The 22836-nt window shown below is 46.0% G+C and overlaps 2 protein-coding genes across 4 annotated transcripts in view; one reads left to right on the forward strand and one right to left on the reverse strand.

The window, feature by feature from the left end:
- fignl2 (fidgetin like 2) overlaps positions 1-22836 on the forward strand; it is a 543953-nt gene that overhangs the window by 465536 nt on the left and 55581 nt on the right. The gene's annotated exons all lie outside the window — the stretch shown is intronic.
- LOC133465136 (proline-rich protein 36-like) overlaps positions 8786-22836 on the reverse strand; it is a 77614-nt gene continuing 63563 nt past the window's right edge. For 2 of the 3 annotated variants that reach the window (XM_061747633.1, XM_061747623.1), the window contains exons 4-9: positions 15175-15373; positions 15009-15105; positions 14779-14950; positions 9362-9411; positions 9186-9291; positions 8787-9088 (exon numbers count right to left, since the gene is read on the reverse strand). In XM_061747633.1, coding sequence (XP_061603617.1) covers positions 8868-9088; positions 9186-9291; positions 9362-9411; positions 14779-14950; positions 15009-15105; positions 15175-15373 — 845 coding nt within the window. In that variant the 3' untranslated portion in view covers positions 8787-8867. Of the gene's footprint in view, positions 9089-9185; positions 9292-9361; positions 9412-14778; positions 14951-15008; positions 15106-15174; positions 15374-22836 lie in introns of all 3 variants that reach the window. The other variant, XM_061747613.1, reaches the window with a different exon arrangement.

Below are 22836 nucleotides of genomic sequence, written 5' to 3' on the forward strand. Positions count from 1 at the left end.
TGTGCTCAAGACCAAGAGTTGCCCGAAACCAGAACTCAATGAGACCAAGACAAACTAGACTAAGACTTTTGGGAGTGGAGACCGAGACAAGATCAAGATAGAAACAAACCGAGACTGAAAAGACCAATACCAAAAAAATAAAATATATATCAGTTTAAAAAAACCATGACAAGATTGAATTGTCCATCCATCCATCCATTTTCTACCGCTTATCCGAGGTCGGGTCGCGGGGGCAGTAGCCTTAGCAGGGATGCCCAGACGTCCCTCTACCCAGCCACTTCATCCAGCTCTTCCAGGGGGATCCCGAGGCGTTCCCAGGCCAGCCGAAGGACGTAGTCTCTCCAGCGTGTCCTGGGCCGTCCCCGAAACACCTCACCAGGGAGGCGTCCAGGAGGGATCCGAATCCGATGCCCCAGCCACCTCATCTGGCTCCTCTCGATGTGAAGGAGCAGCGGCTCTACTCTGAGATCCTCCCGGATGACCGAGCTTCTCACTCTATCTCGAAGGGAGAGCCCGGACACCATGCGGAGGAAACTCATTTCGCCCGCTTGTATCCTGAATGTTGTTCTTTCGGTCACGACCCACAGCTCGTGACTATAGGTGAGGGTAGGAACGTAGAGCGACCGGTAAATCGAGAGCTTCGCGTTTCGGCTTAGCTCCTTCTTTACCACAACGGATCGATACAAAGTCTGCATCACTGCAGACCCTGCACCGTTCCACCTGTCGATCTCCCGTTCCATTCTTCCCTCACTCGTGAACAAGACCCCAAGATACTTGAACTCCTCCACTTGGGGCAGGATCTCATCCCCGACCTGGAGAGGGCACGGCACCCTTTTCCGACTGAGGACCATGGTCTCAGATTTGGAGGTGCTGATTCTCATCCCAGCCGCTTCACACTCGGCTGCAAACTGCTCCAAAGAGAGTTGGAGGTCACGACTTGAAGCCAACAGAACCACATCATCAGCAAAAAGCAGAGATGCAATACTGAGGCAACCAAAACGGACCCCCTCTACGCCTTGGCTGCGCCTAGAAATTCTGTCCATAAAAGTTATGAACAGAATCTGTGACAAAGGGCAGCCTTGGCGGAGTCCAACCCGCACTGGAAATGAGTCCGACTTACTGCCGCATATGCGGACTAAACTCTGACTCTGGTCGTACGGGGACCGAACAGCCCGTATCAGGGGGTTCGGTACCCCATACTCCCGAAGCACCCCTCACAGGACCCCCCAAGGGACACGGTCGAACGCCTTCTCCAAGTCCACAAAACACATGTAGACTGGTTGGGCGAACTCCCATGCACCCTCGAGGACCCTGCCAAGGGTGTAGAGATGGTCCACTGTTCCATGGCCAAGACGAAAACCACACTGCTCCTGAATCTGAGATTCAACTTCCCGACGGACCCTCCTCTCCAGCACCCCTGAATAGACCTTACCAGGGAGGCTGAGGAGTGTGATTCCCCCTGTAGTTGGAACACACCAACAAAAAGGGGGACCACCACCCCAGTCTGCCAATCCAGAGGCACTGTCCCTGATGTCCACGTGATGTTGCAGAGGCGTGTCAACCAGGACAGCCCTACAACATCCAGAGCCTTGAGGAACTCCGGGCGAATCTCATCCACCCCCGGGGCCTTGCCACCGAGGAGCTTTTTAACCACCTCGTTGACCTCAACCCCAGAGATAGGAGAGCCCGCCTCAGAGAACCCAGACTTCTCTCATGGGAAGGCGTGTCGGTGGAATTGAGGAGGTCTTCGAAGGATTCTCCCCACCGGCTCACAACGTCCCGAGTCGAGGTCAGCAACGCCCCATCCCCACAATACACAGTGTTGATGGTGCACTGCTTCCCCCTCCTGAGACGCCGGATGGTGGACCAGAATTTCCTCGAAGCCGTCCGGAAGTCTTTCTCCATGGCCTCACCGAACTCCTCCCATGCCCGAGTTTTTGCTTCAGCGACCACCAAAGCTGCATTCCGCTTGGCCAGCCGGTACCCATCAGCTGCCTCAGGAGTCCCACAGGCCAAAAAGGCCCGATGCCACCAACGGGTTCGGGGATTGCCACCACGACAGGCACCGACCACCTTACGGCCACAGCTCCGGTCGGCGCAAAACATGGTCCACTCGGACTGGATGTCCCCCGCCTCCCCCGGAACATGAGCAAAGTTCTGTCGGAGGTGGGAGTTGAAACTCCTTCTGACACACAAATCCCTCCACCGCGATAAGGTGAAGATTGAATTGTATTTTTTTTTTAATGCATTTGACAGCCAAAACACTGCCTGCAACTCTTTCAAAGCGCAACATTCAAAAATCCAATTTTTTTTAAATCCAATTCTTTGAAAGTATTTAAAAATGAAATGCGAGAGTTAAGCTAGTTTTGTTGTTTTACCAAATGCTTCTTATAACAATGCAATTCAAGAACAGCATATCAGTGCTGGTCACGACCGGTCTCAACAGAAAATCCAGAGTCCGGCCAGTCCGAGACCGCGATAAGACCTAGGTGGAAATGAGCGCACATGTTGTAGTAGCCGACTCCTCCCTATCCACGCCGACATTTAAATATGTAAATCATATTTAAATGAACCCTGCACCTGAGATCCCGATCTCTGCATGATCAGGAAAAAAGGACAATGAACAAGGTAATGAAGAAAAATAATTTTTCTGAATGTGAAGTTGCTCGATGAAGTGGAGGTGTGCAAGAAAATCCTCTTGGCACGCTGGCCTCCGGCGTTAGCAGCACGCGAAAGAGGTGAGACTGGGACTGGTCAGACATTAAGGTGGATATGAAGCGGAGAACAGCTGCCCACCGCAAAAGTGTGGACAAAAAAAGGCAGAAGAACCCGCGCAGAGGGCCTCACCCCTTTCAAGGACAGTAGTTGCGATCATGGGTGACACTGCTCTCACATGTGTATTTTTAGAATTCATAACAAATGTGTTCATACAGTAACCTCCACTCAGCCCTGTGAGATACATGCGTCAATGTATGTATGGTATATGTAATAAATCTTGAATTCAAATAGAAGCATAAAGGATATCAACAACTTTGAGTCCTTTTTGATGACTCAATTTATTATTTTAATACACAGGAGTGGACACGCACACTGAATTTTATTTTAATTTTAGTTTATTGTTTCAGGAGAAGAGGGGTAAATTATGTCATTTCAACACGTGTTAATCATGTGCAACCGATGTACATGTTCAAATTAAGTAAATTCAAAGGACTTTTTATGTGCAGTCGTAGTTCCGGGGATTCGTCCACGTCCCCGTCTCCTCCGGCATCCCCAGGGTCTCCGACGCAATTACGCTCCAACAACTGGCTGCTGCTGCACCTGTGCAGACTGATAAAAAGAGTCCTTTGACTTTACTTAATTTGAACGTGTACATGGGTTGCACATGATTAAAATGTGTTAAAATTACATAATTTACCCCTCCTAAAAAAAATTCATTTTAACACATTTTAATCATGTGCAACCAATGTACATGTCTCCAGTAGTTGCAGCCGCTCTAGTACGACAACAGACAGTCAATTGACAGAATACTTTTGAGACATAAAAGACATAAAAAACAGTCACTGAGCAATAAAAGGTTACCAGTAATGTGGTAATGCCGGTACAATTATTGTTTTTTGACAATTGTGCAAATAGATTCAGAGTCCTCGAGCAATTAGAGCAGTTTGAAATGACTAATAGAACAATAGTCCAGTGTAAGGACCATTGTGCGAAGGGCGGAGAGGTCAACAACAGATATGCAAATAGTGTAGCGTGGCGAGACTACTACAGTGAGTGCACGGGTAATGTATAATTGGCCCGACAAAGACAACGAACTCAAGACAAAATTGGCAGCATGTTGCAATTGAATTTTAAGTTAACTGCTTAAGTATTTAATGGCAAGAGGGAAGAAGCTGTTGGAATGTCTGCTTATTTTAGTTTGCATTGTTTGATAGTGATTGGCACGGTGGACGACTGGTTAGAGCGTCAGCCTCACAGTTCTGAGGAGCGGGGTTCAATCCCTGGCCCCGCCTGTGTGGAGTTTGCATGTTCTCCCCGTGCCTGCGTGGGTTTTCTCCGGGCACTCCGGTTTCCTCCCACATCCCAAAAACATGCACGTTAATTGAAAACTCTAAATTGCCCGTAGGTGTGAATGTGAGTGCCAATGGTTTTTTGTTTGTATGTGCCCTGCGATTGGCTGGCAACCAGTTCAGGGTGTACCCCGCCTCCTGCCCGATGATAGCTGGGATAGGCTCCAGCACGCCCGCGACCCTAGTGAGGAGAAGCGGCTCAGAAAATGGATGGATGGATGGATGGATGGTTTGATAGTGCCTACCTGAGGGAAGAAGCTGGATGAGGTGGTGACCAGGATGTGGAGGGTCCAAGATGGGGGGGAAAACTGAGCAGAACAACCTTATTGTTTGACTCAGTATTTTCGAAGACCTTTCATCCGGCCTAATCATTGAAGAATCACCTCGACCAGAATAAAAGAACCGGGTAATAGAGGTTTGAATGGTCAGTAGGCTAAACCCGTGCCGCGACTTTTCTTTGCTCGGTTTCAGTTCATAGTCCTAGTCTTTTGTAAGCCAAAGACTGCTGCCTGTCGTGACGTTGTGCAGTCTCAGACCAATTCTAGCTTTGCTTCGGTCTCTGGGTACGTTCGGAAATTCAGTACGACGCTCCTACCGCGCCCCGAGATTGCGGTACTCGAGACAGAGCGCGTTCCATTTTCTATAACTTTACTAATGAACATGTTGGCTATTGGCAGGGATACGTCAGTCCAGCTGCCATATTGAATGTGTCAGTTTTGCTTGTATCGAACGGCACACTCCAACAACGCCCCGGTTTCCGAACGTTCCGGGGTGCGGAGAGCGCGCCCGGAGTGAATTTCCCAACGTACCATCAGTTGATATTTTATGTGGCTGTTGTGTCAGTGTGACTAAGTGTAATGCAACTATGTCTATAAGAAGAACTGGGTGTGTATTTGTAATGGGATGTATTAGACAAAAGTGTATATGCATGTTGTGTAAGCGTGCGGCCAGCAATTTGTATCAAGATGCTGCTCGTGGAATTATGTGCACCTTTGGCTCTTGCCGTTGTGCAGGCCAATTTCATGCTGACATCCAGCCCGCGCGCCAGGAGCTTGACAGGTCTGTTGTATAGGATCTTGCCATCATAATTAACATTGTACAGCACCAGATTATGTGATAGATGTTGCCCACTCTACATCTATTGGAGCCTGGTCATCCTGGAAGGAGGATCTCCCCCATCTGCGGTTACTTCTCAAGGTTTCTTTTTTCCCAAATGGCGTTTTGAGTTTTTCCTTGCCCGATTGGGTGGTTAAGGTTAGGCGATATCGTCAATCATTGCCAACTGTGGGCCTGTGAAGCCCTTTTGAGATTGTGATTAAAGGCAATACAAATAAACTACAGATTCTAATGGAGCTGATACAACTGCAGCATAATGGGACACTAAAGGCAAAGTCCGACACCGTGGGGCCTGCACAATTCACTCACTTCATACCTGAAGCAATGCCCCAGCTCCGTTTGAATATAGCTCAAACGCTGTCTTTATTTTGAAGCACATACAGTATGTGTGCGAGCAACTGTTCTCTGTGACGAAGATGAAAAAAACATCACACAGGACTCGTTTCACAGATGAACACTTGCGATCAATCCTGAGAGTCTCAACAGCAAATAACCTTACCCCAAACATCAATGAAAATAAAATAAGTATCCACCTCAGACAAAATTGCATATGGAAATTTCAAGTTTTCATTTTTAGTTTTACTCCAAGGCACCTTTTTTTTTTTTTTTTTTTTTAAACATTTTTTTTTTTTATTGTGCAAAGTGCACATGCCTATTTCGAATGTATAATTCTGACAAGATATTTTTATGCAGAACAACTTATTTTAAGTCATTTAAGTTAAAGTTGATTTATTTTTTCAATAATGTTGCATCCCAACTGTTTCAATACATATTCATGTTCAAAAAGTTTTAGTCTGCTCAATAAATCTTTATCCTGTTCGGCCCGTGACCTAGTGTGCTTTGAGTTTTGGCCCCCTGTGCGATTTGAGTTTGACAGCCCTGGTTTAATGTATTCTTCAATGTGTATTTTCTTGTTGTTCCATAACTCACTCCAGTGTGTCCACTTTGCTTAGCCAGGCATCTTGTGTAGAACAGCAAGCTCTTTTTTTGGTCTGTATCGAGCTATGTGGTGGCCCCAGACAGAAAGTCAGCCACCCTGCTATCGGTCGGTGTTTTTCAATGCAGAAATGTTGGATAAATAGAATCACGACTGCACCAGGATGTGTTGGAGAAGTGACTTTGGGACTTCATGAATTAAAAGTCAAACATTAACATGTTTAAGGGGCTTTTAAGGAATTTGAAGACAGTGACACAGTTTCACTGTGGGTCTGTACAGGTTTTAACTTGGAGGGCTGGCAGTAAATGAATTTATGAATAAAATTTGACAGTGTTGTACGTGAACGAGTTCAATAAATGAAAATTTATGAACTAGTTCATATTGTGGGCGAATGCGAACTGAACTTAGTTCATTTCTGCCTGATGAAGTCAAATTCAAGATGGCGCCTACCCGTGCGGTCGCCTCGGTTACGTGCTCTCTACTATTTTCTATGATTTTGTGTTTTTTGTTCGTCTTAGGAGACATTACGCGGGGGGCTGTGGTCTATGGCACATGGAGACGAAGGGGGAAGCGCTCCGGCATCCAAGTGAAGCTCCTCAAGAGAGGATATGGATTGGCGTTACCGTCGATCCACCTCGTGAATCACACTCCCTACCCAACAAAATGGCCGAGCTTCATATGTTGACAAAGACCAGTAAAGACTTCGGACGTTCCGCCGCCCTGTACTTTACGGAAACTTGGCTTTGTCAGGCTGTCCCCGATGGCGCCGTAATGCTTCCATCTACACCGGGCAAATGGTGTCCTGGAGTTATCGGGGAAAACAAAAGGCGGCAGGATATGCTTCTATATCAACGAAAAATGGTGTACTGACGTGACGGCGCTCAGCACACAATGCAGCCCGTATTTAGAGTCGCTGTTTTTGAACTGTAAGCCATTCTACTCGCCGCGTGAGTTCTCATCTTTCATTCTCGCCGGTGTTTACATTCCGCCTCAAGCTAAAATGAACGCCGCATTGCTAACGCTCGCTGAACAAGTAAACAAAATTGAAAAAAAAAACCACCCAGACTCACCCCTCATTATTCTCGGGGACTTTAACAAAGCTAAACTCAACCACGAACTCCCTAAATACAAGCTGCACATCAACTGTCCTACCAGGGAAAGTAACATATTAGATCACTGCTATACTACGCTAAATAACGCAAACCGTGCCATACCTCGTGCAGCCCTGGGCTCGTCTGATCACTGCGTATTTCACTTAATACCAACATACAGGAAAGAACTTAAATGCGTGACGCGTACGGTGAAAACAGTGAAAAAGTGGACCAACGAAGCAAAGATAAAACTTCAAAGCTGTTTAGACTGCACAGACTGGAGTGTCTTTGAAAATTCAGCTGGCAGTCTGGATGAATGTACGGACACTGTCACATCCTATATCAGTTTCTGTGAAGAGGTTTGTGTACCAACAAATTCATTTCGCACTTTCAATAACAACAAACCGTGGTTCACTGCCAAACTTAAGCAACTTCGCCAGTTTAAAGAGGACGCATATCAAAGTGATTGCCCCCAAAGTGGTACCCCGCTACCCACCCTTGAGGACTTGCACGCTGCCCTGTGCTTTACGGAGACATGACTTAGTGAACGCGTCCCTGATGGCGCCGTAATGCTTCTGGGTTTCCATTTACATTGGGCAGACCGCGTCATGGAGTTATCGGGGAAAACAAAAGGTGGCCGGATATGCTTCTATATCAACGAGAAATGGTGTACCGACGTGACGGAGCTCAGCACACACTGCAGCCGGAATTTAGAGTCGCTGTTTTTAACTGTAAGCCATTACTCGCCTCGTGAGTTCACATCTTTCATTCTTGCCGGTGTTTACATTCCTCTTCAAGCTAACACGAATGCTGCACTGCTAATCCTCGCTGAACAAGTAAACGAATTTGAAAAAAAACACCCACATTCACCCATCATTAGTCTTGGGGATTCTAACAAAGCTAAACTCAACCACGAACTCCCTAAATACAAGCAGCACATCGACTGTCCTACCAGGGAAAATAACATTTTACACCACTGCTATACTACGCTAAGTAAGGCACACCGTGCCATACTTCGTGCAGCTGTGGGCTCGTCTGATCACTGCTTAATTCACTTAATACCAACATAGAGGCAATAACTTAAATGCGCGACGCCTTCGAAATCGAATCCTCTGTAAGATATGTTTTTTTTTAAGGGCAATGTAAGAATTTTGAAATGATAGTGTTTTAGGATTAGAAGAAGAGTGTTTTAGGATTATTGTTTGTGGGACATTTACAGTTTAAACTATTATTACAGACATTTCTAATATATATATATATATATATATATATATATATATATATCCGTTCTAATCGTTTCCACAAAGCAGAGAAAATATCCATCCATTCACTCTACCGCTTATCCTCACAAAGGTTGTGGGTATGCTATAACCTAACCCAGCTGACTTTAGCTGAGAGGCGGGGTACACCCAGGCAGTATGGATAAACAATGCTCATGTGGGAATATCCCAGGCAGTACCAAGCAGAGTTATTACCTATTATTGCTGTTTGTGCATGCATTGTTCGGTGCGGTTCGGTTCATTGGGTCATCTCCTCTCGTAGTGCCTTGGGTGAAATGTTTTTTAAAAAGTTTTTAAAAAAGTTTAGAATTATAATCAGGTTTATTGAATTTGATGATTAAAAAAATGATGTGAAGAATACAAAATAAAGTTCAACTCAGAGGTCCTGAGATCTTCTGCTCCTGAGGTTGTAACGAGGTTGGACTTGGTCACACTGCTTGTCCTCCACCAGGATGTTGTACATTAGAGGGGAGGAGAAGGAAAAGGCACAGCGCCGGCGAGGACGTCGGCCTGGAGTCACTGAGGAATCATGAGTAATGACAGGCTCCACTGAGGTGTCTGTCACCGTTGTGACCAGCGGATGATCAGAACTCCAACCTGTATGCACACATACGCACACACACACCTTGGTTGTGGCTCAGCCCACTAACAAAAGAGGGTTTCTAAATTATCAAGTGGGTGTTTTTAAACTGACCAATGATTGACAGGTATGAGCGGTCAGAGGTCTCCGTGCTTGGAGACACCGACGTGTTGCTCTCTTCTTCTTTACTTATGTCTTTCTTTGTCTCTTTTCGTCTTCCCTAAAACCAACAGCCATGCTTCACTTCCTGTTGGGTTTTTACACACTTTTGACCTGTGGCCACTTCTCACCTTCACTTCGAGTTGACGGTCATCGGTCTTCTTCCATCGCCCAAAACTTTCTGTGGACACAAATACTTTACTTTCTGGATGTCTGGCTCACAAAAGAACAACCATGTATATGTATACATCAGGGGTGCAACAATACACTCCTCTGTATCATAGCATTCAATATAGTGGCGTACCGAACTGAGACCACTGTATCAAACAAGATACAATTTTATATTTACTTCTGACGGTAAGGATCTGCGTTCGACTGCTCATTGTGGAGCATAGGTCCACTAAACTGCAAATTCTGGTACACCATCCTGCGTCTCAGGAGGGGGAAGCAGTGCACCATCAACACGGTGTATAGTGAGGATGGGGCGCTGCTGACCTCGACTCGGGACGTTGTGAGTCGGTGGGGAGAATACGTTGAAGACCTCCTAAATTCCACCGACACGCTTTCCCATGAGGAAGGCTATCCTATCTCTGGGGTTAAGGTCACCGTGGTGGTTAAAAAGCTCCTTGGTGGCAAGGCCCTGGGGGTGGATGAAATTCGCCTGGAGTTCCTAAAGGCTCTGGATGTAATAGGGCTGTGCTGGTTGACACGCCTCTGCAACATCGCGGGGACATCGGGGACAGTGCCTCTGGATTGGCAGACTGGGGTGCTGGTCCCCCTTTTTAAGAACGGGGACCGGAGCATGTGTTCCAACTATAGGGGGATCACACCCCTCAGCCTCCCTGGTAAGGTCTATTCAGGCGTGCTGGAGAGCAGGGTCCACCGGGAAGTCAAATCTCAGATTCAGGAAGAGCAGTGTGGTTTTCGTCCTGGCCGTGGAACAGTGGACCAGCTCTACACCCTCGGCAGGGTCCTTGAGGGTACTTGGGAGTTCACCCAACCAGTCTACATGTGTTTTGTGGACTTGGAGATAGCGTTCGACCGTGTCCCTCGAGGAGTCCTGTGGGGGGTGCTTTAGGAGTATGGGGCACCAAACCCACTGATACGGGCTGTTCGGTCCCTGTATGACCGGAGTCAGAGTTTGGGGCACATTGCCGGCTGTAAGTCGGACTCATTTCCGGTGAGGGTTAGACTCCGCCATGGCTGCCCTTTGTCACCAATTCTGTTCATTACTTTTATGTACAGAATTTCTAGGTGCAGCTGAGCCATAGAGGAGGTCCGGTTTGGTGGCCTCAGTATTGCATCTCTGTTTTTTGCAGATGATGTGGTTCTGATGGCTTCATCAAGCCGTGATCTCCAATGCACACTGTAGCAGTTCGCAGCAGAGTGTGAAGCGGCTGGGATGAAAATCACCACCTCCAAATCTGAGACCATGGCCTTCAGTCGGAAAAGGGTGGTGTGCCCTAACCAGGTTGGGGATGAGATCCTGCCCCATGTGGAGGAGTTCAATTATCTTGGGGTCTTGTTCACGAGTGAGGGAAGAATAGAACGAGAGATCGATTGCAGACTTTGTATCGGTATTGTGATGAAGAAGGAGCTAAGCCGAAAGGCGAGGCTCTCAATTTATCGGTTGATCTATGTTCCTACCCTCACCAATGGTCACGAGCTGTGGGTCGTGACCGAAAGAACAAGATGCCGGATACAAGCAGCCGAAATGAGTTTCTCTGTAGGGTGTCCGGGCTCTCCCTTAGAGATAGGGTGAGAAACTGGGTCACCCGAGAGAGGAGCTCCGCATTGTAGAAGCCAGATGACGTGGCTCAGGCATCTGATTAGGAAGGCACCTGGGCGCTACCTGGTGAGGTGTACTTCCCACCCGGGAGGAGACCCCGGGGACGACCCAGGACAAGCTGGAGAGACTATGTCTTCCGGCTGGCCTCAAAACGTCTCGGGATCCCGCCGGAAGAGCTAGATGAAGTGGCTGGGGAGAAGGAAGTCTGGGCGTCCCTGCTAAAGCTACTGCCCCCGCGACCCGACCTTGGCTAAGCGGAAGAATATGGATGGATAGATGGTCACACAATGCTAAACTACATTGGTGGAAATACAACAAACGTGACCACAAATCTTTATCACCCTGCTGCGAAAAAAAAAGTGGAACCAGACAAAAACAAACTTTAAAGTGCAAACACAAACAACAGCAAAATTATTTTCATGTGGGTGATTGTGTGTGTTTTATATTCTGCCAAGAATAGCAAACACACCAACTAGGCCTGTCAGGATAATTACGATATCGACTTATCGTTTGATAAATAAAATGGACACGATTTTCTGGACTCGATAAATTGTTGTTGTGGTGAGTCAGCATGCGGCTCACACAGTGAGCCGACAAAGAGTTGGATGGCTGTGTCATTAGCTACTAATGGTTCTGATGAAATGCCGGCGGACCGGTACACTCTTGCCCGTATCAGTTCCATCCAGTCCTCCACAGCCTTGGTCCTCATGCAGTGCGTAGATTCACAAAGCAGAGACATTTAAGGGAAAGTTAACAGTTTCGCTAGCCCGGGAGCTAACAAGCTAGCGCACGAGTGAGTGAGTTACAATGTTGCGTAAAACGACAGCGCTTTGCTCCAAGTTATTGTGTGTGTGTTGGTCCCCAATTAACACACACACGGGAAAGTTAACTGTTTACTATGTTCGCTAACTCGTGAGCTAACAGGTTAGCCCATGAGCTAGCAAGCTTACCCACGAGCTAATTAATTCAAGAGCTAAACAGCGGCAACATCATTTAAAAAGGCAGTGCTTCGGTCAGTTGTCTGAGTCCCCAATTAACACACATGGGGAAGTTAACTGTTTATTATGTTCGCTAACCCACGAGCTAAAGAGCTAAACAGCTCACTTCACCACGGCGGAGTCTTTTAAAATGTCAGCGCCTCTCTTTGAGTTGTTGTGTTAGTCCCCAATTAATACAAACACGGGAAAGTTAACTGTTTATTAACTCATTCTCTGCTAATGCCGTTCAAAGAAGTCATTCAGAATCAAGCTATTCCCTGTCAATGCCATCTAAAGACGTCAATGGCATTTTTTTAACGGGGATGGGTCGGGGAGGATCTTGTACAGTTTATGTATGATCGTCAAGCCTCTGGATAACTGCAATGAGGCATGGCACCCTGTAGAAGGCAACAATGCCTTGATGTGAATGTCCCACCCTCAAATTGAAGAGGACAAAGAAGACAATGAGAAGAGGCAAGCATGATGGCGGAAAAGAGAGCAGACGAAATGAAAAATATCTTTAAAAAAAATAAATAAAAAAGCTTTCGGTATTAGAAATTTATTGCGCCAAGACAGGAAAAATATTCCTGCAACCGACAGGAATGACGCCTTAGATCATGCGAGGGAATAAAGGATGACGTTCCGAGCTGCTCCCTTTTTAGCTTAGATATCACTGAAAATGCCGGACCATATGAGGAGATGCTCTCGAACGCTTGCCAACTGATCGTCTGCCGACCAGGATTTGAGTAAATGGGATCCAGAATCGCGATGAGTGAATTCCCTCTGCCTGGAAGCAGCTGAGCTTCATCCGGAGGGGAGACGAAGGTAACTCGTTTGCAACTTGCGTTAATTACATTTAGCGAGCAAACACCCTCCTTCAATCCTTGTTACATAAACATCATTTCGTCCCACTAGTTCACATTACAATGTCGCATCTGTTGCCAGTACTGATTTGAATTTTCCATTTCCAACTCAGTAATTCAACACCCGCGAGTTGAACGTCTTTTAGGATTGCGACAAAGAAAAGTCCATCCATCCATCCATCCATCCATCCATTTTCTGAGCCGCTTCTCCTCACTAGGGTCGCGGGCGTGCTGGAGCCTATCCCAGCTGTCATCGGGCAGGAGGCGGGGTACACCCTGAACTGGTTGCCAGCCAATCGCAGGGCACATACAAACAAACAACCATTCGCACCCACAGTCACACCTACGGGCAAATTTTAGAGTCTCCAATTAATGCATGTTTTTGGGATGTGGGAGGAAACCGGAGTGCCCGGAGAAAACCCACGCAGCCACGGGGAGAACATGCGAACTCCACACAGGCGGGGCCGGGGATTGAACCCATGTCCTCAGAACTGTGATGCTGACGCTCTAACCAGTCGCCCACTGTGCCACGATGAAAAGTCTTTTTTTTTTTTTTATATATATATATACCTTTGCGAAACACGTCAATAAGTATCCTCTCGTAATCGTATGTATTTTTTAAAACTTACAGGTTATGCATCCAGCAGACGTTCGACTCCTATTCCAGTACGCAGTGCAAACAAACTTTTTTTCTCCACATCCCAGTACAGCAAATTCAACAATGTATTTTTATAGTAATAGTTATATTTCTAAACTGCACAGGTTGTGCTTCGAGCAGAAGTAGGACAATGACAACCACACAAAATCCCAATCACCACCATCAAAGAATAAAATCCAGATGTGGATAAAATTTTGCTAGATTTTATGCGCAAGGTAATAAAAACCTGGACTATTGAGCAAACGGTAGAGGAGAATTAGGAGGAAGAAAGTGCAAGTGTGGGAGCCCCATTTGTTCATGCATTTTTGTCTAATGTAAATTCTGTACATAGTTATACTTGTAAATAAAATATTTTTCTGTCAAAATTACTTTATCAGTGTTGTTTTATGTTCAGATGTTTGAGATTTTCATAAAAGAAAAAAAATATTCCAAGTCATTGTTCTGCTTGTCTGCTTTCACAAAAAGGCTGTTTTTTCAGTTTTTTTTCCCCTTCAGAAACAGATTTGGCTGAAACTGGCCTATATTTGACTGCTGATTACTAAAGAACAGTATAAGCTAGAGACAAACTTTTTTTCTGATGAAAGAAGAGAGTCTGATCTTTCTTTTGGTGGTTTTGGTGTTTACATAGTCATAGTACACAATGTTCTGTGGGGCTTGAAAAATGAGTGAAATTGCTTGAAAATGCCTGGCAGTCTAGGGGTTCCCTGCTCAGGAAACTGCTGGCAGTGAATGAGTTAAGCGTAACCTCAGTGGCACAAGTTATTCAGCCAGCAGTTGACTACAGTGAACACTAACATGTATTTGACTGACTGGTGAAGGTCTCGTCTTCAGCGGACCAACGACATACAGTAGTCTTGAAACTCATGTTCTCGCCTTATTTTTTATGATTTCAGAGGCAGGAAAAAAAACGGAAAATATATCGTCATAAAAAAAATATCGTGACAGGCCTAACACCAACAGTGACCCCCAAATACAATACTGTTAGAATGTTTAAAAATATACTTAGGGAACTAATTCTTTTTAATATATACAATGGAACCTCAATTTAACGGATATCGGAAGTCACGGACCGTCTGGACAGTACGTGTCCAAAAATAGTTTCCAGTTGTTACTTAAAATGCCGTTGACAAAGTCTGTTAGTTCCTGAATTGGCCACTGTTGTTTACTAGTGCCGTGGCGTAGTGGCGTCGCGAGGCCTCTTTTATGTTATGTTGTTGATATGTTTATTGGTTGGGGACCACTGTGTAGTTCACAGACTGACCTGCTTGCTGCAGCGCCTCCTGCAGGCGACATTGTGTATCTTGGAGCTGCTGCAGGACCAGAAGACTTTGCTGGCTGGGGTCCGTGTAGTGCGCACACACCCAGAGCAGAAGCAGCACTGCGATGACCATCATGCACCTCCTCAACACTGCGACATAAACACTCACCATCTCCTGCACACGCAAATCGCTGGTTACACACGCATGGGCACACATCAGGAGACACACTCACCATGTGTTTGTGTTCAGGATGATCAGACGTTGTCACAAATTGGTAGATCTTCCTCTCCAAATAGAAGTTCAAACACACCAGACCCATCAACGCCAACCTGCCACCATGTACAAGAGCATATGCATGCCAGGCCACTAGTTGGCAATATGACTATAAAAACACCAACCTGGCTCTGGAGGACCGCTGGCTGGAGGTGAGAAGGAAGGAGGCACAGAGGGCGGCAGCATTGTACAAACAAGAAGTGACACTGTGTGCCTCCATCATCAGGAAATTCTGCAGGAAGGAAACTCTGCTGAAGAGTTCAGAGAGCGCCACCTGCTGCTCCTTAGAGACACTGCTCAGCTCGGAGAACATTGACCGAAGACCTGTGGATGTCATGTGACACTGAGCTGCGAGACATCGGAAAGTGGCCTCTAGCGGACAGAAGACTGAGTACACAGTGGTACCACGAAGTTCAACGTTTGGCTTGATTCTGTTTATAATTCTTTTCAATGTTCAAAATGTCTCATCATAAAATGTTTATTATTGTTTAAGTTACTTTGTAACATTATTAATTACACTGGATTATAAAAAAAAAAATATATATATATATATATAAGTCTTCTATTTTTTCAACTGATTTAGGACAATTTTGAATTGCTAAATCCGTAAATGATATCTGTTTCTCTTGTTCAGGTCTGGTTTTTAATTTGTTAATTCAAGTTGTTAATTCATTAATCAAACGTTACAAACTTTGCTTACCATAAATTGAATAGTAGAATTGATAAAAGTAAGTACTGGTAAATTGAATGTTACGTCATTGTTCAAAATTCAGAGCTCCGTTTATTTGAACCTCTAAAGCAAAATTACGTGTACATGTAAACAAAAACGTGGCCATAGTTCAAAAGGTTGACCTGACTGAGCAAAAGCAATGTAACATTTGGACTCAGCACGTCAAAATGTTCCTAAATCAGCTAAAAAAAAATCTTCATCAATCAGTGTTATCACACAAGTAAAAATATGTTAACCGGTCAGTATTAATCTATCTCGTCCCAACAATTGTTAAAAACAAGACAAAACATGTACATTCAGTTAACCTTAAAGGAGACATGGTGTCTTAATGGTCCATATTTCCGTAACAAGTTGATTTTATGTGTTTTTTTGCTCAAGAAAAAGAAACTGACAGAAAATGAAACTGACAGTCATGGCCAATAATATAAATCAATTTTGGGGAAACTGGTAAATAACGAACACACCTTTGACATGAAAATCGACCCCGACCCCACCCAATCCCCGTCTTTGTGTGACATCACTGGCAGAAGTGGAGACCAAATTCACTACATAGCCAGTGTGGAAAAAAGAATGGACTATACTATAAAGTGGCAGTAATTAGTCATATTTTATATATTATCGCTGTTGGGTGGAATAGGCGGCACGGTGGCCGACTGGTTAGAGCATCAGCCTCACAGTTCTGAGGACCCGGGTTCAATCCCTACCCCCGCCTGTGTGGAGTTTGCATGTTCTCCCCGTGCCTGCGTGGGTTTTCTTCCTCCCACATCCCAAAAAACATGCACCTCTGTAGCTAGGCCTGGAGGTGGGGCTCAAAGGCGAGCGCCTGCACCCATGGGGCCCAGCCAGGCACAGCCGGAAAGGGTAACGTGGGTCACTTCTCTGCTCACCACGGATTGTCCATAACGAACACCATGTTCAAGTATAAGGGTGTCTACATGTGCACTTGGCACCAGGACACGCTAGGTCGCAGTTCGATGATCAACTTTGTGGTCGTGTCATCGGACTTGTGGCCGCATGTCTTGGACACTCGGGTGAAGAGAAAGGCAGAGCTGTCAACTGATCACCACTTGGTGGTGAATTGGCGCTGTTGGTGGGGGAAGATGCCGGTCCGACCTGGCAGGCCCAAACGTATTGTGAGGGTCTGCTGGGAAAGTCTGACAGAATCCCCCGTCAGAAGGAGGTTCAACTCCCACCTCCGGCAGAACTTCACCCATGTCCCAGGGGACATTGAGTCCGAAAGGACCATGGACCAAGGACCGTGTTTTGCGCCTCCATTGCAGAGGCGGCCGACCGGACCTGTGGCCGTAAGGTAGTAGGTGCCTGTCGTGGCGGCAATCCCCGAACCTGTTGGTGGACGCCAGCGGTGAGGGATGCAGTCAAGCTGAAGAAGGAGTCCTATCGGCCCATTTTGTCCTGTGGGATTCCTGAGGCAGCAGATGGGTACCGGCTGGCCAAGCGGAATGCAGCTTTGGTGGTCGATGAGGCCATAGAGAAAGACTTCCGGACGGCTTCGAGGAAATTCTGGTGCACCATCCGGCATCTCAGGAAGGGGAAGCAGTGCACAATCAACACTGTGTATAGTGAGGATGGGAGGAGGAGGAGCAGTGTGGTCTTCGTCCTGGTCGTGGAACAGTGGACCAGCTCTACACCAGGGTCCTCAAGGGTGCATGGGAGTTCGCCCAACCAGTCTACATGTGTTTTGTGGACTTGGAGAAGGCGTTCGACAATGTCGCTCGGGGAGTTCTGTGGGGGATGCTTCGGGAGTATGGGGTACCGAACCCCCTGATACGGGCTGTTCGGTTCCTGTACGCCCAGTGTCAGAGTTTGGTCCGCATTGCTGGCAGTAAGTCGGACTCGTTTCCGGTGAGTGTTGGACTCCGCCAAGGCTGCCCTTTGTCACCAATTCTGTTCATAACTATTATGGTCAGAATTTCTGGGCGGAGCTGAGCCATAGAGGGGGTACAGTTGGGTGGCGTCACTATTGCATCTCTGCTTTTTGCAGATGATGTGGTTCTGTTGCCTTCATCAAGCCATGACCTCCAACTCTCACTGGAGCAGTTCCCAGCAGACTGTGAAGCGGCTGGGATGAGAATCAGCACCTCCAAATCTGAGACCATGGTCCTCAGTCGGAAAAGGGTGGAGTGCCCTCTACAGATCAGGGATGAGATCTTACCCCAAGTTGAGGAGTTCAAGTATCTTGGGGTCTTGTTCACGAGTGAGGGGAGAATGGAACGGGAGATCGACAGGTGGAGCGATGCAGCGTCTGCAGTGATGCGGACTTTGTATCGGTCCGTTGTGCTGAAGGAGCAGCTAAGCCGAAAGGCGAAGCTCTCAATTTACCGGTTGATCTACGTTCCTACTCTCACCTATGGTCACGAGCTGTGCGTCGTTACCGAAAGAACAAGATCCCGGATACAAGCGGCCTCAATGAGCTTCCTCCGCAGGGTGTCCGGGCTCTCCCTTAGAGAGAGGGTGTGAAGCTCTGTCATCCGGGAGGGGCTCAGAGTAGAGCCGCTGCTCCTCCGCATTGAGATGAGCCACATGAGGTGGCTGGGGCATCTGATTAGGATGCATCCTGGACGCCTCCCTGGTGAGATGTCCGGGAATTACTCCGGGGACGACCCAGGACACGCTGGAAAGTCTATGTCTCTCGGCTGGCCTGGGAACGCCTGGGATCCGCTCGGAAGAGCTGGATGAAGTGGGCCTTCCTGCTAAAGCTACTTCCCCTGCCACCCGACCTCAGATAAGCGGAGGAAAATGGATGGATGGATGGATGGACTGGGGAGTGGAGACAGTGCATAGCCGGTGTGGACAAAGGAATATACTGTACTACACTACAACATGGCAGTATTTAGTCATATTTTATATATTGTAGCTGTTGGGTGGAATCTGCTCACCTCAAAAATGACAACTTTTCAGAAAAAAAAAGACAGCTTGTAGGAGTTTCCAAATTCCGCTTTGTTCAACCTTATATTGCTGTCATATGCTGTCCATGGCTTAATGTCCCAAAACTGTCACCAATCATCACCAAAATGTACGTGGACATCTCTACTCATGACAGCTTCAACATCTGAAAATATTACAACAATCCAGGTAATATTTTAGATTATATGGACGTCAAGGACTTCCCTCTTCATATGCACTCACGTCAGTTAAAATATACAAACACGGCGGCGATTGCTAAACATCCTTGCAAGGCTCATGAACCCAAGCAATCATACCGTTGCTTTGCACTCTGACATGAAAACAAGAGCTATAGCAAAATGATGTTTAATCGCTAATTTAATACGCTGAGAAAAATCGCTAATTTATTAGGGCGCAGCGGCCGCGAGACATCCTCGTCACAGCCAAGCAATCATATACCATTGCACCAGTCTCTCACATGAAAACGGTTAAAGTTGGGGAGCCAAAAATATTTATACCAACCAATTGTGAGTTATTTTATGTGAGGAAAAGCCAATGAAGTTCCAGGAGACCAAATGGACAGTTGTCTGTCTTTTATTGGCATGAAGTAATAACACGTTGGAGACAGATAGTTTCAGGAATGGTGCAACCATGTGTCTGCCTAAACAAAGGGGTGCTGACTATCTTATACTCTGAGTAGGGGGTAGGGTGGAAGGTGCCAGAAAATTCCACTCCTTATAGGGGCAAAAAACAGATGTTAAACCTTCAGAAAAAAGCCCAGACAAATGACTTAGGCTTGCGTATATACAGTCAATCTTTTCTGTTCCTTCTCCTCAGCTACACCAGTCTAGATTTCACACAACTGGCGGCGTAATGCCACGTGTTCGACGTGATGACAACCAGCAGTCCCCACCAAGGTCCGCGGTAACATATCACCGATGATACGAAAACTTTATAAACGCTAACGCCTGTGTTATGTCATCTTCCAAAAATGTTTTTCAAAGGTGAGCGACGCAATCATCCCAAGAAACCGCTCACAAAATCCGTGAATATTGGCGGAAATGAATTACTTAACGGAGGTTGATGGTCTCAACAAGGTGCAGTTCACCGATCGATTGCATCAAAACAAGCCTACACATTTATTTAAGAGATTCCAAATCCTGCCTCAACTCATTCCTCATTCGTTCCTCCAGTTGTTTGGGTGACGCTGATGAATCCATCTGCGCCTCGTGTCACCTTATCTGTTGTTTCTCCGATTGTTTGGAAACAACTCAAGACTCCTGCCCTTTTTGTCCTTCAGCTGTGTTAACAAGGCCAATCTTTTCCTTTAGGACCGCTGAATGACGTCCACAGTAAAAAATGTTGGCGGCAAATAACTTAACCCCTTGTCTATTAGACAGAAACCGTCTGCCTTGTAACGATGAGTTCTGAGCAAGCAGAAAAGCGTCTGCACTGTACGAGAGCGTCTATAGAAGAAGTTCACTCTTAGTAAAATTTTATTTATAGCCAGAATATCCACCAAACTGAGTCAAAATATCAGTAAAAACAGGAACAGTAGAGAATGGGTTCAATAGATATTGTAACAAATCATCCGCGTAAAGTGACAGCTTTTGACTGATTCCATTCCTTGTGATGCCCTCAACTCTACCCCCACCCAGTCGCCAAATAGCCAGGTTCTATACCCAGGGAGAAAAGGAGGGGATATAGGGGTGCCCCTGTCTAGTTCTGCAATGAAGAGCGAAAGAGGGCAACCTCACCCCATTAGTGAGAATTTGCGTAGTCAGAGATTTATAAAGCAGTTCAATCCACACAATAAAATCAGAACTCAAACTGAAATTTGATAAGATGTAGAACAAATATTTCCACTCGGCCCTATCAAACACTTTCTCTGCATCCAACGAAATAACAACCTCAGACATGTCCGGATTAGGGAAACCAATAATAATAAGAAGTCATCTGGTATTAAATGAGGAGTTCCGTCCTGCCATGAACCCGTCTGGCCTGCTGCAATTTGGGCGGGCAAGGCTTGTTCCAGACGTATGGCTAAGACCTTAGCGAGAATTTTTTGGTCTACATTTAACAAGCTCATGGGCCTACAGTTGCTCCAATCAAGAGGATTTTTATCTTTTTTTTAACAAAAGGGAGATATTGGCCTCAGACAAAGTTGGGAAGTTACCGGTGGAAAAAGCTCCGTTATAGGCATTTACCAGAAGTGGAATTACCAGATCTGAGTAGGTTTTATAGAATTCTATCATAAACCCATCAAGGCCCTGCGATTTGCTAGTCTGTAGCTGTCCAACTGCCTCTCATACTTCCGATATCATGATTCTGTCAGCCAAGTCTCTGTTAACCTTAGGGTAAGTAAGTCTCTCCAGGGGTTTGTGGCTCTCCCAAATTTCTGGGTTGTACAGGTTTGAATAAAACTCTAAAAGTATCAATCAACAACAGGGTCGAACTACTGCACCTGACGACGATTTTATTCTAGGACTTTGTCGCCAGAGAGCTGTAGTTCTGGCCTGATGAGCAAGAAGTCTTCCAGCTTTGTCTCCCGTTTCAAAGTAATGTTGCTTGGTCTTTAGCAGGTTTGCCCCCACCCTTGCTGTTGAGAGAAGCTCGTATTCAGCCTAGCCCTTTAAGGCGTTTGTCATAAAGAGCGGGTGTAGGGGCAATGACAGATTGTGTATCAGTTCTAGATAGCCAGATCATGCTACCCGTCCCTGCTTTTCTTAGCCCAGCGGAAAACGAAATTGCTTGCCCCCTCAAGTACACTTTGGATGCCTCCCATAAAGTGCCTTTCGAAATATTGGGGGTGTCATTTATCTGAAAAAATGTAATTATTTCTTCTGAAAGAAAAAAAAAAGGTTTAAAATGTTAGTCATTCATTAGAAAGTAAGAAAATTAGCATTGGGTATTTGGAACAATGTAGTTTGGAATTTTTTGGGGGACAATAAAAAAAAAAAAAAAAAAAAAGGAATTTTTTTTCCAACCGAAGTGGGAGCGTGATCAGAGATCACTATACTGTGATACTCACTAGCGTTTTTGCCTACATCAGAATACGGGATTTTAGCCCCAATATTGGCCTGATTAACTATCGCAGCCGATTTCCTGGAACGACAAAATTTCTTTTAGTGTGACATAATCCATGAGCAACGATTTGGCCCAACGATAGACCTATGACAGCAAAATGAAAAGTCTAGCATGCTTGATTTTTTTTTATATCTTCAGTGTAGTGTGACATATCAACGACAACTCTCCGACAGCGCACCTTGACGTCGACCAACAGGATTGCGAATTTTGACCGGCGCATCACCTCTCATGCTTGCCGTTGTCAACATTTATTCATGCGCACGAACCAATGTTTACTGACGTTTTAGAGCACGATTCGACAGAATGCCGGCATGTTTACATATAACCGTTAGTGCTAGTGTAGTTAATTTCTTGCACCTGTGCTTCCGAGTCATTGATCTCCCGGGAGAACTCAGACTTCCGTCTGGCATGGGGTGAATGAAGACTTCGAGACACTTGGCGTTTGGGCTAATTCGATTTATTGAACAAGCCTTAGTGTCATAGCAGCTGCTACATTGCCAGAACGACGAAAAAGCCCCCGAAACCCCCCTGGATCTCAGTTTATCAAGGTTTAATTCTCTGGGCGTGGAATTAGCCCCTCCTTGGGGCACCCGTGAGAGGGTCGTTCCTCATGACCATATTTGGACTTGCACTCCCCTGCGGGTGTCTCTTTACTCTGTCAATTTCCCCCCTCCCTGGGGCCCTTGGTTGCGATAATGAAAACCAGTCCTCTCTGATGACCTGACCCCAGTTGTAAATACCAGCCAGGTTTCGGTCAAGGACTAGCCGGAAACCCCACTATCCATATAACTGATTAAAGGATGTCCTTGGATTTAGACGTACAAAGAAAAGATAGTTTGAGTGAATACAGGTCTCCCACCCTTTGACCCTCCCAAAGGAAGTCTGGTTTCAGCACTATTGAAATATACTACACTAGCACTAGCTTGCTAGGTTACATATCGTTTTGTTGCCTGCTTGCGAGCTGTATCATATTAAAAGTATGTGAACATACCTCAAGCAATCCTTGAATGAACGCCCTCTCCCGAGCACCGGTGATGACCACATTTTCCCTCATTTTGTTCTTTTT

This window comes from Phyllopteryx taeniolatus, chromosome 1, assembly GCF_024500385.1.
Source record: "Phyllopteryx taeniolatus isolate TA_2022b chromosome 1, UOR_Ptae_1.2, whole genome shotgun sequence".
NCBI classification, from domain to species: domain Eukaryota; kingdom Metazoa; phylum Chordata; class Actinopteri; order Syngnathiformes; family Syngnathidae; genus Phyllopteryx; species Phyllopteryx taeniolatus.